Source organism: Maylandia zebra, linkage group LG2 (assembly GCF_041146795.1).
Source record: "Maylandia zebra isolate NMK-2024a linkage group LG2, Mzebra_GT3a, whole genome shotgun sequence".
Classification (NCBI taxonomy): Eukaryota; Metazoa; Chordata; class Actinopteri; order Cichliformes; family Cichlidae; genus Maylandia; species Maylandia zebra.
Window position 1 is genome coordinate 46,236,866 of NC_135168.1, and position 16,651 is coordinate 46,253,516.

A 16,651-nucleotide genomic window follows, 5' to 3' on the forward strand; every position below is an offset into this window, starting at 1 on the left:
TAAAAAAGCCTAATGTTATACTGAATAGTGTGTTAGCTGGCACGGACAGCCGTTGTCACAGGAAGGCATGGGTCCTTCTTCCAGAGCTTGAAGCCTGAGTGGAAAAGTACAACGTTCGCAGGAGATGAGATTACATTCCATTCGCTTTTTGAAAGCCTGTGCGCGAGGTGACATTTTTCTTTCAGTCTTCATTTGGCCCTGGCACGGCAGAACCAATTGCCTACTAGTGTAACACAGACACAGCGAGTGCTGGCTCGGATGCATTGCTGTCTGTGCTTCTGATGCCTGGTGCTCTGCAGCTGCATGCCATTAGCCGGTGTCTATGCCTGCCTCTGTGCCCATTCCAGCCATTTTATCACTACACGCTTGGTGTGGCCCCTGGAGTGCTGTGAAAGTGCTGCTTTATTCTGGTCAATAAAGTGGAGTTGGAGTTTGAAACACGGTGAGGCATTTTGTATTGTGCAACGCTAGGTGTTGAGTAAAATATAGAATACGCAGAAAATGCTGTATACAAAACAATTATGTTGCTGACATAGTGCAATGGCAGTGATGAAACCGCCCTGTTAGTGTGTTTTTTTTTGTCTGCCTTTGTGATGCAAGACCTTAATTACTGTTCTCTTACTTTGCTGAATTCATCCACACTGCCTGTACTTTTAGTGCTTTGTTGTCTCAAAATGTAGAATATACATCCAGCTGTTCTTTCATTATTCGCTCTGATCTGTGCTGTGTTTGCAACACTGCTGTGCTTAAGGAATTTTCCTTGGCGTCCAAAGTGGCATTGTTACATAGATGTGGGTGGGTTAGCCACAACTGAGAAAAACAAAGGGGAACTGCTGTCCAGAAATGATGATCAGGATCCTCTGATGCCCATGTGGGCTATCACAGAGCTCCAGGAATGAACTTGGGCCTCATATAACTGAGTCATTTCCCTAACAGGAACCAATAGGCTCCTGCAAAAACAGCATGCTCGCAGCTATATAATAACATAGTGGTAAGTAAGCCAGTGCATTCTCATTCATCTATGTGCCATGTCAGACATAGGTGTATCACTGCACAGGCGACCGGGGAAAATTAAACCTTTCATGTGAGGTAAAGATTTCTTTGTACTGGTGTTGAACTTTGCAGGTGTAATGAGTGTAGAGCGATTCTTGGTTTATTTCTCTTTCAGTTTTTACCTCTGCAGCGTTCTATACCTTTGTGAGGTTTTAATTAATACCGCTGCCCCTCTGGCACCATCCATCCTGTGACCGTTGTTATGTAGCTACCCCAGTACACTGCTGAACAATCAGCCACCTAAGGAAACCTGTATTTTTGTAACCTGAGCTGAAAAGGATTGATAAGTAAAGTTTGCTTAGCCCTTTTCTTGCATCTCACAATGTTTGCACTCACCACATGCAGGGTGACTCATTGCACAGTCATTCAATTGGCTTAAATTACCTCCTTTCATGGTCAACAATGAGCTCAGCTGAAGAGACGAAAGCGGGGGAAGTAGGGCCTTCTGGGAATGCTCCATTTGTTCATGAATCCTGACTCTAATTGGTTGTTATTGGGACTGGCAGTCACCATGCTGTAGGGGTGGAGTACGCCAGTGTTTGGTTCATACGCTTCCTCAGTCTGCTGCACACTGAACTGCCATATATAACAGCCAGTCATAACTGTCTGAGGAGAGCTGAGTGATAGAAAGACTCCCATCGTTGTGTCACCTGACAGGGGCCACAATGGAGCCAAAATGTCAGCTGTAACTGATAATAATGCTCATTATGCTACATTCCAATGAGCTATACCATTAGTATGCACTTGGGATAACCAAAAATGTGTTAATGTAATTTCAGCCGAGTTCTAACATTCAAAAATCTTTTAGAATACTAAAGTGAACAATGCTGGGTTTTGAATATGTGAAAGAAAGCTTTAATGTGAAAGGAGTCCTGAGCGCCCAGCTTTATAGATCTCCCCATGTCTGCTAGAATTGTAGTGCCCTAAGGCTTACTATTTTGGTTTTAGGCATCAGACTTTATTATTTCAGTCACATCACTCACATCACCATTGCTTCCAGCTGCATCAGGCAGCTGTTTTCAGCAAAAACACTTGTGTACAGATGTCTGCCCAACACCAGCAACAAACAGAAGAAGGTAGCTGTTGACCACAATCTTACAAAGATAACTATTTCTGTCTGCTGGGTGTTAATGGGTAGTTCTGCGCTAATAACACCCCAATAACATCCCCAGAACCCCCACCCACCCATCCCCCTCCAAAATAAATGAGTGCACATTTTAAGTAGTTATTAATATGTTATAGCATATAGTTTTCTTTTCACAAGGACATATTCAGACAGGATGACATGGAAAAAAACCAAAAAAACACATGTGTCTGGTTGGAGTCAAACCTTGCACACACTAGCATTAAGCCATTAAACCTCACCAGAACGCCCCACCTGGTAACCACGCAGAAAAATTCAAGTCTGGCAAAAGAAGGCCCCACCCATAGCGAATCACAGGCAGTCTATTTGCTCTGTAGACTATTATGCATTCACTAACATCCCAGTAAAATCCCTCCCTTCACTGTCCTCGTCTTCTCCTCTTTATGACGTAGTAAATGCAGTTACAACCCTGCCCCTGTGCTGGGACAAGGCAGCTGTTATCATGTGCTGGGGGATAATGTGCAGGCTGCGTCTGACTAATGGCTGGCTCTCTTGTATCCCAGTCTGCTGTTAGCACTTTGCCAACTGGGTCATCCAGATCAATGAAGCTCTGACAGGAATATAGAAAGTACATGCAACCACTGACATAGTCTGGTACATTGTAGCAAACTGCACATAAACACAAGCATAAAGCAGAGAAATAAATAAATTATATTTACTTTCATCTTTATGCCTGTTGATTTGATAACAGCCATTTTTTTTGTCATCTGATAAGTGGCTAGTGACTGGATGCTGATTATTTACCCTTCTATAGGCACAGTCCTTGATAGCTGAAATGTACAGCTTGATAAACGTCCATAAATCGAACACAAACTGCAACTACAAAAGGGGAACCAAGAACGTCTGCAGCGGAGAACATCTGCTAGATTAGCAGCGTGTCTTCTCAGATCTGCTGCGAAGCTGGGCAGGGCTCTGTCAGAGTGATTGCATGCGATACAGATAACACACATTTAGTTTGCAAAACATGGATCAAGGCTTCTGTTGTACGTGTACGAGTACACCAGTGGAAACTGCAAATGATTTAAAAAGCAGACATATGTGTTTAATTTGGAAGCCTCACACAGTATATCGCTTCGGCTTGAATCTGGTAATTCACAGTACCAAGCATAAAGATGCCAAGAAGTCCAGCACACTGAGCTCCAGACAGATGGCGGCAGCGTCCAGCCCTGGCGGAGGTGGGCATGGATGCTGCAGCAGGGACAGCATGAAAGATTGACTGGAGTGAAACACTAGCCTTCTGATTAAGTTTCCTCGTCTCTCTTCTGTTTCCCAAAGCAATGCCTTCCAGACAGTAACTGCATGCTACTGGTCTGTTTGGATGCTTAGCAGAGAAATACACTTTAATGTGTTTGCTGGCTGTGCCCTATGAGCTGCAGAAGTCCTTCACTATCACCTCCTCTTCTGTTCCTTTAAAATACAGTTTGGCCTCGTATGCAAGTTTGTCACTCATACAGGCATTTAAAAGCAAATAAGCTCCACCCTGAAGCAGTGGCAAAAGCAGGAATAGCGAGTGTTTGGAGGTGGGGGAAGGTACCAAACATTTCCAACTTACTTCTTTATTCCTGCCAGCTCTGATCTCTGGGAAACAAGAGGGAGGGGCTGTGTTTGTCGCCCCTGGGTTTATACTTATACTTTAACCCAAAATCAGCCCCTCCTACCCTTCATTCCCGAAACCTGCCTTTGGGTATCGATTGCTGGGACACACCTAAAGACACACACACATATACACAACAAGAAGTACATGACCACCAGTTTCCCTTCAACACAGGCTGTGATCACAGTAACTCCCTGAGGGTCAGTACAGAGGGGCTTCCAGAGCCGCATCAGACGAGTGATCTTTTGCCTGTGTGTGTATGTGAGAGTATGTGTGTCTGCATGTGTGTGTGTGTAAACAAGGGAGGGTTTGCTCAGACTGCTCATGTGATCATAATATCGACCCCGCTGAGCCTTATGATCTAAGGCAGAGTGCTGAGGGGTGTTTCACACTGAGGGGCAGAAAAAGGCATCTGTGTTTAAATCAGAATGAACTGTGCAGTAGTTCGGTGAAAAAGAAAACAGATTTACTCATAATACTACCAGAAATCCTGTTTAAAAAAAGTAGGTCTCGACCCTACAAGTTCAAAAACAGCAGAAAATTCTATCACAGTAATTTTTATTGTTTGTTTTTTTGGGGGGTGGTCCTGAATTTTTTTGTCTGATGATGTCACCAAGAGCATGTAACTTTTCTACATGCTCACGTTTTTTTCCAGCATTTAATTAAAGCATAATCAGTCAATCTGGAACATTACTGACAGATTAATTGATCATTAAACAAGTGTTGACGGTCTGTTTATTAACACTGTAAATGGAGTATTTGCGCTTTGTATCTCTACCGTTTGTATTCACATTGATATTTTCAGTAAAAGTAACTGCACAGATTGTAAATAAGAAATTTTAAACCTGGTGACACTAACGTTTGTTAATTAGTGACTTTTTTAAAAAAAAGGTTTTTAGGCTGGAACCAGTCAGTGATCTGATTTTTCAGCATCAGATCAAAACTAGGCATGACCCAGATAATGCCTAAACTGCATAGATTTGAGCAGGTTATAGATCTAACCAATGTGAAGTCCCAGGAGTTCCACTTTATGAGGATTTTCTAGTAAAATTACTAGAATTACTGCTGACCTATCACCTCTGTCTCTCCATCTTCCAGGTGTAGATGCTTCAGGCGCAGCAGGGCCCAGCCTCCGTGTCAGAGTGGGACGAGGCTGCTCCCACCTGGGCCACAGGACTCCTCTGAAACTTGGCTCATGGTCTCTCTCTGAGCAATAACTGCTCAGATTAAAAAGACGGGATTACAGGGAGGCCATTTTGTGAGGTGAAACTGAGTCTGTCTGCGCTGGAGTAGTTATAGCTGGGATTTTTTTAGGCTGCTCTTCGACTTTGAAACTCCACTACCATGACGACAGCAGTACAACCCAGTGAACTGGTGTTTGAATTTGCCAGCAATGGGATGGACGAAATCAATCAGGTACAATCTCACCAGAGAAATCACTTTTTCAAATGCAACTCTCTGTTGTTGTTGATTTTTTTTTCATGACTCGACTTATAGGGTCTGCATTAGCGTTCAAACCCGTCGAGCTCAGTGGCCGACCGTCTGTCTTTTCCTACATGACACACTGTATGAAATCCTGTTGAAAAATGAAATACATTTCAAAACAAACAAAACTAGTGTAAACAGCATGGCCACTGGGGTAGGATTAGCCTGTGATCTCTAAGTTTGACGACACAGAAAGGGAGGAGGATGGAGCCGAGAGGAGGTCTGGGAAGAAGAGTGCGGGCTGCCGGTAGCACAGAAATGGAAAGACTGAAAAACCTGCAGTGAGGCTAGGGTGTGTGGGAGGCAGAGGGTGGGGCTAGGACGTGAATGTGTTTATTACCCAAAGGTTACTGTGTGCATTCGATGTCAACTTGTGCCTGTGTGTTTTTTCATTGCTCGGTCAGGTGTGCAGTTATCTCTTCCCCACACCCGGGTCTGAATCCTGTGGAGCAGGCTTGATTGTAAGTGTGGAGATGTATGTGTGTTTATGTGTCCTAGTATTTGTATGTGTGTATCTAGAGTGGCAGGCTGTCATTGGATCCCTGAATAGCACCAGTTCAAGCCTAACCTGATGGACCAGTTACAAGGCTGTTTAGAAGGGATGGGATAATTCCAGCAAAAGGTCTTGTATTGTTCCAGTGCTACAGTTTTGTGACTTGCTGCACCCACTTGGCCTGTTAGACAAGCAGTTTGCCTCTATTTACTAACTCATGAATATACCCCCACACTCACACTGAAACGAACAACTCACAATGGCACTTCTGCAGCGGCCATTTAGACATTTAAAGATTTTATTTTCTCGCCACAGTAAAGCTGTCGGAGCTGAGTAAAATCACCAAGTAGATTCTGTAACGATTAGCCTTGCTATATTGGTTTGTAAGCCAATGTGTAGTTTGAACACAGTCGGGATCTGCTTCAGCTGAGGGTAGGGAGACGCGAAAAGGGTCCCAAAATTTCCTCCATTTTTAAGCTACATTATAAAGGCATGTGGCTTTAGGCAAACAAGCAGCTTTTAAACGTGATGGTATCTCTTACTTACGCCAGCTACACTTTCTCAAATATCGTGATGCGGATACAGAAAGTGTACAGACAGTTGGACTACATTGTGGTTAGGCAGGTAAAGCAGAAGAGAGTGGGGTGTGGGGGAACAGGCTGCACAGATGCTGTGCTTTCAAAGCAGAATGGGGAACTCAGAAATGCAAATTGGTTGGAGCTTTATCGCCTGTGTTTCCCTACTAGAAACACTATTTAGGTCAAGAAAGAGGAAGAAGCCGTTAGGATACTTGTTGTATGTGCAGTATAATTTGTGTTGCATGCAGGGTGCTTGTACCACCTTCTCATCGTTTTACTCCTTTAAACAACAGTTTCACTCTTTCATAGTTCTTGCCGGATTATCAGCGGGTTCGCACAGCAATGCAACTCTGAATTGTTCACAGAAAAAAACAGAATCAATTTAACATCAAAACAACAGTGGAGACGGCAGCAACATGTGTCTGCCGCTCTGTCAGCAAACTGTGTGGGATCACAGGCTGTCTGCATTTAGTGGGAGAGGGTGGGAAAGGCTGCTGTTTCAGACGCAGACAAATAGTCGCAACGGTTTTATCTCCTGACACACGCTTTGTTCTTATTCAAGGACAGAAAACTTAATTTAAGTCAAGCCGGGAAAATGGGGTAGCCTCACTGTCTCGCACTCTGATAGTATGTCTACCAAAGAGTCTGATTAATGGGAAATATTCAGTGCATGTCAGTGAGACACTGATAGCACTCGCAGTCATAGCAAAATCCAGGGTTTTTAGTAGTCCCAGGAAGCCTTGTGGTTTTTCTGCTTAGATGGCACAAGCTGTCTGTATCTGGTAGAGGTATGGTAGACATTATGCAGGGCCACCTCCTCCCTCGACTCATAAACACCTTATTAATAAAGAATCCATGAATAATTAGCGCTAGTGCTGCTAAGGGGGGCTAACCGTTTAACACTGTGTCCAAATAATGAGCCAATCGGTTAGGCTCCTGGTTAAACTATAGCCGGGATGGGTATGCAGCCACGCACACTCGAATGCCCCTCTTCCCAGCCTCCCCCCAGCTCAAGGCCTGGACACCTGGTATGCCCCAGAGGGCCAAACCAACAATGGACACTTGTGCAAAGAGACAGATAAGCCTTTATTCATGTTCCGCCTACCACACCTTTTTGTCTTTCCTTTTAATCAGGTCATCACTCTAGGAATGTGATTTAAGGTGTTTCATTGATCAACATTGTTTGTCTAAAATGAAAACAAATCACAACATGAATCATTTGATGTAATTCAGCGAGGTTCCGACACATTGTCATTTAGAGACCATTTCTCACGAAGCTAAACATAGTAGCTTCGTCTGCCTGTCAGCGGCACAGAAGAAATGATTTCAAAGCATTTTGAAGTGTAGTGTGCTGCCATCTGCTGGTGCCCAGGTGACTACATGTTTTGCATCAAGTTGACTTCTTTATATAATGCTGATAAAATGCTTTATTTGAATGATTATTAAGTCAGCATTCCACTGGATTTTCATGTTGCATTTTCTTTATACTATTTGAGAAGTACTGTCAGGTTTTGAGAACCACATTTTGCACATATTCAAAGGACTGAATTAGCCTCTGACCGACACAAACCAAGTGCCCAGTGAGCCCTTTTGACATGGTCTCTATTGGTGGAGTTCACTTTGGCCCACACTCTGGTAATTCCCTCTTTCCCCTCGCTCCTTCCTGCATCAGATTGTGCCATGCCTGAAATGAGATAGCGAATTCCCAAAGCACATTTAGGAGATGATGAAGGGTGTGCTTGCCTGCAATTCATGACTTCATGCATTAACATTCATTTGGTCTTATATCATTTCTGAACATAAGATTAACTCTTCAGGTGAAGTGGGCTAGAACAAACAGCTGCTTCCTGGCTTCTTCAGCAGGCTCCTCTGGACCAATACAGCACCACAGAAATGAGCTCTCCTCCATGCTATGCGCCTACACATTAGCTAAAAATGAGTGTGAATCTACAGTGTTTCACAAGGCAGTAAAAATAAGAGACCAGTGTTTTAACACTATCTTGATATCGTGTGGTTTTTATATCACATTTATGACGTGCAGCAGAGGGATTGATTGTATTTTTATTGCATATACACTCAAAGACGTATGTACAAAGATCCACGGTCCTCTGCCTCCGAGGGGCATCGTTAGTGTTACAGCATCTCAAACCTTTCTGTGTCTGTGTGTCTGCTCTCTGTGCAGCTGGACGACCCGTCAGTATTCCCAGCGGTGATTGTTGAGCAAGTTCCCGCAGCCGATCTGTTGCAAGTATACTCGGGGCTCGAGTCCGATGAGGTGACCAACGGTATCATGGTGGATACCACTCTCCATGTGGTTGAGGAACCATCCATCTTGGAAGGAGGGGTGGATCTCACAGGTGCACATGCAATAAACGCTGAATTTTAATGAGACATAACAAAACTAACAAAGCACACAAGTGGAAGATGCAAAGCCAGAAAATTACAAACTACACATTTAATTCCTGCTCCGTTGCACAGCACAAACAGCCTTCTTAGGTACTCTTCGAATTAATTCATTACAATTAATCTGTAGGCTGACCCACAAACTATTCACTGAACAGTGAGTTACCTGAAAATTCAGAACATGCAAGCATGCATTCAGCGATATTAACTTAAAAATAAGTCTTTCTCCTTAAAATGAAAAACGTTTTAAAAATGTACTCTCCTTGTCGTAAGTGAAAGCTGACATAAAAAAAGAACCTTTGTAGCCATTCACCTGTGTTTGACCTACACTTCTCAAAAAAGTAAATTATGCAAAGCATTAGCCTCCGAGTATTTCTTATTAATGAATTTGTTGTCATCTGGTGGACAGAAACAACAGTCTCAGGCACAGAGGACAGCATGGAGACAAATGAAGCAGCGGCGGCTCTTCTTAACATGGAGTCTCCGAACAACATTTTGGATGAGAAGCGTATGCGTAAGTTAATTTGCATGCTTATTATTCCACTCCTTCAGCTTGTGACAAAAACGTCAGCTTTGATCTAACGCTGTTCATAATTGCAGCTTGAAACACTTTTCTGTATCTCTTGTTTATGCTAAGTTCACACCTATGGCACTCTGCTTGAGTCAGACCTGACATATGCCCCACTGAGGCCTGACCAGATGGACGGTGTTGCCCTTGACATGTCCGTAGACGAGGACACCTCATCTATGGATGAGATTCCCCAAAAATTTCCCGTAAAACCTCAGAAAAAAACCAAAGGTAAGACATTTTTCCTCCTTGTTAGAACTCCCTCACTAAAAATTCACTGTTGTAGGTAATTAGATGATTTCACTGTGGCCTTTCACCTTATAACACACTACTCCATAATTTGAATCATAGTGCGAAAGCCGCGGGCGGTCCGTCCCTGCTCTCCCATCACCACCCCTAACCTACCACTCAGGAAGAAGAGCAAAGAGGGCAAAGGTAAGCCTCACTAACTAGTCCACTTTTCTATAATCAGCCAATAAAAATCAAGGTCTGTCCTCCTCTTGTGTACGCTCCATTTCCTCATGTGGAGTGTGCAAACAGCAGTCCTCAACCCCTGCAGTCCAGTGGGGTCGAATCTAGGAGAGTTAATGGATGAGGGGATCTCAAAGTGCTGTGTTTCACAGGGAAACAGAAGTGATTGCAGGCTGGAGGGCACGTTGATGCTCTGCCGATAGAAGGAGACTAGTGGTGTGCCATGTAAAACCTCATTGCACCCTACAGTGTGACTCAAAGAGGAGGGGACTGGGGACAGCAGGTTCAGTTGCACACATATACATCACCCTGTCATGGTGTCTGGGATTCATCTGACTACTGGGAGCGTTGCTGTTTTTAACCACTTCTGGCCGAAGCATTTCATGAATTAGAGTAATCTACTCCCAGACTTGATATAATTAATGTCATCCCAAGGCACGCATGTACACATACAATGGCTGGAATAAAAGAGCAGCTCCTCCTGTAACCCTGTGGCGTTCATATATTCATAAACTGTACTACTAAATGAATTATAGATGTCTATAGCACAGCTCCAAGGCTTCGTCGCGAACGTCTGACTCACTTGAAAGTTAAAAACAAGACTAAATTTATTTCCCCCCCAATTTGCAGGCAATACCATCTACCTGTGGGAATTCCTTCTGGCCTTACTGCAGGATAAAAACACCTGTCCCAAATACATCAAGTGGACACAGCGGGAGAAAGGCATCTTTAAGCTTGTGGACTCCAAGGCTGTCTCAAAGCTGTGGGGCAAACACAAGAACAAACCTGACATGAACTATGAGACCATGGGAAGAGCTCTCAGGTGAACATACGAGCATCATTTTTCTGAGCAACGCTGTGCTTCAAATGAGCTTTTATTTTGCTCTGAAACCTAAAGACATGGTTCCATAGATGTATTCATAATGCCCATCAGGAATGATTATAATGTGTTGGACATCTGTTTTCTTTTCTAGATACTACTATCAGAGAGGCATCCTGGCTAAAGTGGAGGGGCAGAGGCTGGTCTATCAGTTTAAGGAGATGCCAGCTGACCTCGTGGTGATTGAGGATGAAGAGACGGGTTCTGATACCAATGTCGGCTACGGAAACCAGAGATCGACCAACGGGCGGTCTGTGGTTCGTGGAGGGTCCAAAGGGCACGGAAGAGCTCATGGTCAGCAGCACGTCTCGGTAAAACAGATGAAGAAAGAGCCAAACAATGAATGTCTCTACCAGCAAGCTAACGGTGGACAGGCTGAGCAGCTCCTCCAGTCTGTTCATATGCTGCAAGCCAACCAAGGGGCCGGAGTCCAGGAAACAGCACAAGCTTTAAGGTGAGCGACTGTGAAAAACACCAGAGGTGTTTTAAGAGGAACCAACAGCAAAATGAGGAGTAGTTTTATTTTTGTTTCATTACTCCACAGCGGATACCAGAAAATCATTCTCTGCTTAATGATCTTTCAAACTAGGGCTCGATGGGTAAATCAGTTGGGCTGATATTAGCTTATTCTGGATCTATCTGTCCATATGTCAGCAAAAGTAACAGATTTGCAATACAGAAAACCCAAGAGTGAGTTTGATATATGGTAGAGTCGGTGTCTCTAATACACTCTATATCCACCAGAGAACACAGATAACACTGAGTCAGATCTTATGATTATTTACTTTCTTGCGAAGAGCTAGACTACAAGATTGACGCTGTTGTCGTGTGTGATGAAAATGTGCCAAATGCTGGTAATCTCAAAGGCTAGAAAAGGGGTAACAGCTAGCTTGTCTCTGCTGATTGCCTCTTAAGAGCATTAAATGCAAGACTCTTATAAGCCATTGTTCTTAGACACGAAATATGCCCAGCATTCAATTCTTCAGACACGCATGTGTTTCACGCTTTCTTGTCTTTGTGATTTTTGTGTAAAACAAATGAAGTAAGAAGTAAGAAATCATATAATCGTCATCCACCAAAGTGCATGTCAGTCAGGTATCCTTACCAATAACATAAAAAACGTGGTAATTAAAATATAAATGTCATTATTAATCTCAAATGATACATAAACTGATTATTCTAAACTAAGTTTATGTTAAATGCTTTATGCTTAAATCTTACTCATACTCACACATGCATGCATCATAGCGTTGGACCTGATATTCACAGAAAATGTCTGAGTCAAAGCTTATCGCTCTTATATTAGTGGCGGCGTCTTGTAGGGGGAACTCAATTACATCTCGAAGCCTCGTATGTACAAAATGTCACCTTTTGAGAATTTGAGATGCAGAGTTTCATTATACATAATAAAACTGTGAGGTGAGCACAGCAACAGCCAACCCAGCAGAGCTGAAGTAAATCTTTACTTTATATAATTCATTTTTTTGTTGTTGATGTCAGTAAAGTGCCAGATCACCTTTAGATTTTTATAAAGTGCATTTCTTCTTCTTCTGTTTTTTGCGTTCTGGCACAGCTTTACTTTGCATTTTATTTTTCTGTTGCCAAGTCTGCTGCCTGTTTTATCACAAAATTCTACTTTTTTTTTTTTTTTAGTGGTTAAACATTGTCTGCTGTTAGAAATTGAAGAGACTCATAATTTCCACAGTACAGCTGTCAGCACAATTTGTTATTTTAATAAAGGCTTTAGTTGTGCTTTTTAGGCTCATAGCTGTGCGGTCGCTAATTTTCACAGTAGGTGTCCGTTAAAAACAAACCTTGTATATATTTGCAAAGATATAAAGAGAATATTCAATTACACCAACTCTGTCAGAGACAGTGAAGAGACTCACCTACATCTTCTGTTTTTTTTATTTTATCAGGACCATTAACACCCCTGCATCAGTTCCTATGGTCCTGACATCTTCCCGCTCGCTTCAGTCTGTTCCCCTCACTGTTCTAGCCAACGGGGACTCCAGCCACTCCCCTTCTCGGGTTATCCTCCACACCATGCCCTCCACGACGGCAGGTGGTAAAGATGTGCTTACCATCCATACGGCTTCCATAGCAGGTGGGGCTAACAGCCTGCAGGATGGCCTCCCGCAGCAGCTCTTGGTCACCAGTCTGGGCTCATCTGCCTCCTCCTCCTGCACTTCCCCTCCAGGAGTCATTAGTTCCACCGCTTCCAACCTCAATGGTCTCCCCCGCCTTGTCACCATTAACACCACCTGCGGGCAGACCATGGTGGCACAGCAGCCCGGCACCGTAATTGCCACTGTGCTCAAATCTAGCGACCTCTCAGGGCTGCAGGTGAAAGAGGAGATGCTGGACCCCACCTACTTTCAGTCGATGGTGAACGGCGATCCATCACTGGCCGCACATACTTTTGAAAAAGAGGAGATGGAAGCAGGGGAGGCGGAGCTGCAGTACAGGACTGTTATCATTGATACCAGTCAAAGCCAGGGCCCAGAGGGCGCAAGTGAAACTATAATTAATGGACATTCTTCTCAGAGCAGCAGCCCTAGTGAGGGTCTGACCCCTGTGGAGGAGCTGGAAGTGCGTGGAGAGATGTCCCTGCAGCCTGAGCAGGGAATCAAAGGCCTGCAGGAGCTGCCAGTGTCTGTTCAATTGCCTGCAAACTTTATCCAGATAAAGACAGAACCTGCAGAGGCTTAGTGCTGCAGGACTCTTCAACAAAAGCTGAACCAAAATTGAATCCATTTTCTTTACCTACCACAGTGATCTGATCAAAGATCAGAACGAGGGATCTTGCAGCTTTTAAAGGTTGGTCAGTTCAGCCTCAGGATTTATTGTTTACCAACATATTTGTGACCATGTGCCTAATTTTAAAAATCAAGGGAGTGTTTAGTTTTTTTAAGAAGTAACTTTTCAGATTTAGGATTCTCTTTTTCTGTAGACACAATCCCCAACACACACACACACACACACACACACACACACACACACACACACACACACACACACACACACACACACACACACACACACAAATACACACATATGCACACATGCACAAACACAAAATGCTTTTTTTCCTCTAGGAGAGTAGCCATTGGATAAACCAGGAATCCCTGTCTACCAAATGTGCCAGTTAGCTGTTTTTTTTTAACTTTTCATCTCACTGGACTCACGTGTTTAAAGAAAAATGCAAGAAACCAAAAACCGGGGACTGAATGCCAAATGGTGCAATGACCATTTGGCATCTGGCAATGTGTGAGCGTACCTGATCTTTACATCGGGTACGAGTTACTTTTCGCACGGATGTTGTGTTTGCTGGAAAAAAGAAAACCCACACATCTCGGAGTTCAATTGAAGAGTGCCTTACCGGAAGTTCAGAACAGTTCAAGACCGTTTGTTGGAAGCAGCTGTGTAAGAGATGAAAAACAGACTAAATACCTTCACAGACTTTCAGACTTCCAAGAAGTTATTACGCATTTATTTTCATATAAACAAAATAGGTATGCATTCACTCTCTAATACCCTTGGCCTTAAAACACTGTGTTACTATGGAAATGGGCATTTTCCGTCTATCAAGGACAGTGTAACATCAAAACTGTTTGTATAGAGCTGCAGACCGAAGGCACAGCAGGATAGGGAGGCACAAATGGAGAGAAAGAATACACGAGATAAAACAGATTTTATCAGTCTCTGCCTCAGAGGCTCCGAGGTTTAAATCCTGTTGTTATCAAATGGAATATATATGAATCTATTGATAAAAATGAATAAATATATATATATATATATACATATAATATACAATTGAGATTCAATTTTAAGGCCACGGTGAATTTATTTATTTTGTGAATTCCTAAATTCTGTGTAAAAACCAGGCACATTTGTTTTCTATTTACATGTAAAAACCTGAGGGGAAATACAAAGAATATGAACGTTAATACCAGGAGGCTTATTTGGTAGTTTTTTGTAAGACCAACATTTTTCACGTGTATAGCTTTCCATATAATCAGCTTTGGTATTTCCTTGAGTTTTGGACTCGAGTGTTCAGTGCAGCATGATTACTCCACTGTTATATTCTCTTATATCCTCTGATTTAAACATGTACTGAATGTTCTTTTCATTCCTTCTTATCAGCGGACATACCTCTTTATCTTTTTTAACAGTCAAGCAGGCGAAACTATGCATTCAAATATATATTCGCTGTGTATGTGCTGTATAAAGTATCAAATGTAACAATTCACATGCCTTTGAAATCCTATCTCTGTTTCGTCATTTGTTTGGTACAAAGAGGAACCAGTGCTGTTTTTTTTTTTTGTGTCTTGTTTCAAGCTTTGCTCCTTTTCCCCTCCTTCCTCTTTCTCCTCTCCACTCCTGTCACCTTGTTACCTCTTGTCTGGTTTTCTCTCCTCACCGCCTCCTCGACTGCTCTCGGCTCGGGTCAGTCGAGTCTGTGCCTTCTTTATTTGCTGTCCCACTTGGTTAAGAACCTCTCAGGCCAGCCATCCGATTGGCCCCTTGGTCCTGCCGGGGATGAAGCCATATTGATCCTGAGTGGTATCCCGGCTAAATTGGTTGTATTTTCCAGCCGGACTGTAGCTGCAGAGTGAGGACATTCAGACATACTGACCTCCATCTGCACTTGCACCTAAGGACAGGTGTTAAACGCTACTTTACAACCTCACATCAGCCAAAAGGGCTCTGGGTCTGCAAAGACACTCTGAATGTATACTTGTTTTTAAAGTACATGCTTTTTTTTTTAAAGTACATGCAGCCAATAAGTACACTGGGTTACATTTGCATTAAAATCTGTCAGTCTTTCGGTGGGGATTTGCTGCCTTGTTTGCTTTGTATATATTCCTGTATCTACCCTTCCTTTTTCTCAGAGCACTGTTTTACTGTCTGTGAAACATTGAGGTATGTCCACTGCTTATGTTTTTGTTGCTTCTTATGACTTGGGTTATCAATGGCCTCCTTTATGCTGAATATAGAATAGATTTTTAAGAAAAAGTCAATATGCTAATTAAATGCAAAATCTTATCTTTTGACTGTTCTCTCTCTTTCTTTTTATTTGTTGCTGTTTTTGCTGGCAGAATGATTTGGAAATAGAGCGAGGCGCAGATAAAGTGTCATACAAGCTTTTTTTAAATTATTTTTTTTGGAAAAATTAAACAGAAAACCGAATTAAACTTGGAAACAAATAGCTTCCAAGCGGTTACTAAGTCCATTCATTTGCGCTGTTGCGATAATGAAACTGCCTTGAAAATTCAGTTGTATTGTTGGGTTGTTTAAGCTTTGGGGGACATTTGATCACATGGTATTTTGAGAGAAAGAAAAAGCTACTGTAGAAAACTGGATTGGAGCCATTAGCGGGCCAGAGACTGATTGGACTGTACTTAAGAGCTCTGCTTCTCCAGTTGCTGTGGGTGGATGAATACATTAGCATGTGACATGCCCAGAGCTGAAGACAGACGAGTCTGTCATCACAGTTTGCATAGTGGAAAGTGTGTGTGTGTGCGTGTGTGTGTGTGTGTGTGTGCACGTTTAAGCTGTGGTTGGCGCGAGAATGAGTTACACTGAAGTGGGTTGATTCTTTTCAAGCATGTGTAATGTTGATGTGTTTATATATGTGAGGATGGAGTGTTTGTGTGTTTGGGGTTTACATTGGCTTGGAGTGACTGTGCATGTGTGTGTGCGTGTGTGTGTGTGTGCGTGTGTGCAGGGTCAGGAAGGCGGGTGGTGTTGAGGAAGTCTTCTGGCGTCGGGGCTTGCCTACCGTGCCTTGCTCCGTCTACACCCACATACACAGCTGTGTACCACACAATCCAATCTTGCCATAGGGTTACACACACACGCGTGCACACACACACACATAGAAACAAGACCAAGTTCAGCCGCAGCCACCATTACAACCTTCTTCACGCCACTGAACAGCTACCCGAACCTTTTTCAGATGAAAAAAATGGTTTGAAA

General features: G+C 43.0%; 1 protein-coding gene across 6 annotated transcripts in view; it reads left to right on the plus strand.

The window, feature by feature from the left end:
* The window catches only part of elf1 (E74-like ETS transcription factor 1), a 41,120-nt gene extending 25,402 nt beyond the window's left edge, over positions 1–15,718 (plus strand). For 5 of the 6 annotated variants that reach the window (XM_004545778.5, XM_004545777.6, XM_004545776.4 and 2 more), the window contains exons 2-10: positions 4,890–5,207; positions 5,681–5,737; positions 8,530–8,704; positions 9,160–9,264; positions 9,388–9,549; positions 9,670–9,753; positions 10,420–10,612; positions 10,764–11,123; positions 12,589–15,718. In XM_004545778.5, the coding sequence (XP_004545835.2) occupies positions 5,136–5,207; positions 5,681–5,737; positions 8,530–8,704; positions 9,160–9,264; positions 9,388–9,549; positions 9,670–9,753; positions 10,420–10,612; positions 10,764–11,123; positions 12,589–13,381 (2,001 nt within the window). In that variant the 5' untranslated portion in view covers positions 4,890–5,135 and the 3' untranslated portion in view covers positions 13,382–15,718. The remainder of the gene's footprint in view (positions 1–4,889; positions 5,208–5,680; positions 5,738–8,529; positions 8,705–9,159; positions 9,265–9,387; positions 9,550–9,669; positions 9,754–10,419; positions 10,613–10,763; positions 11,124–12,588) is intronic. The other variant, XM_004545782.4, reaches the window with a different exon arrangement.
* The last annotated feature ends 933 nt before the right edge of the window (positions 15,719–16,651 follow it).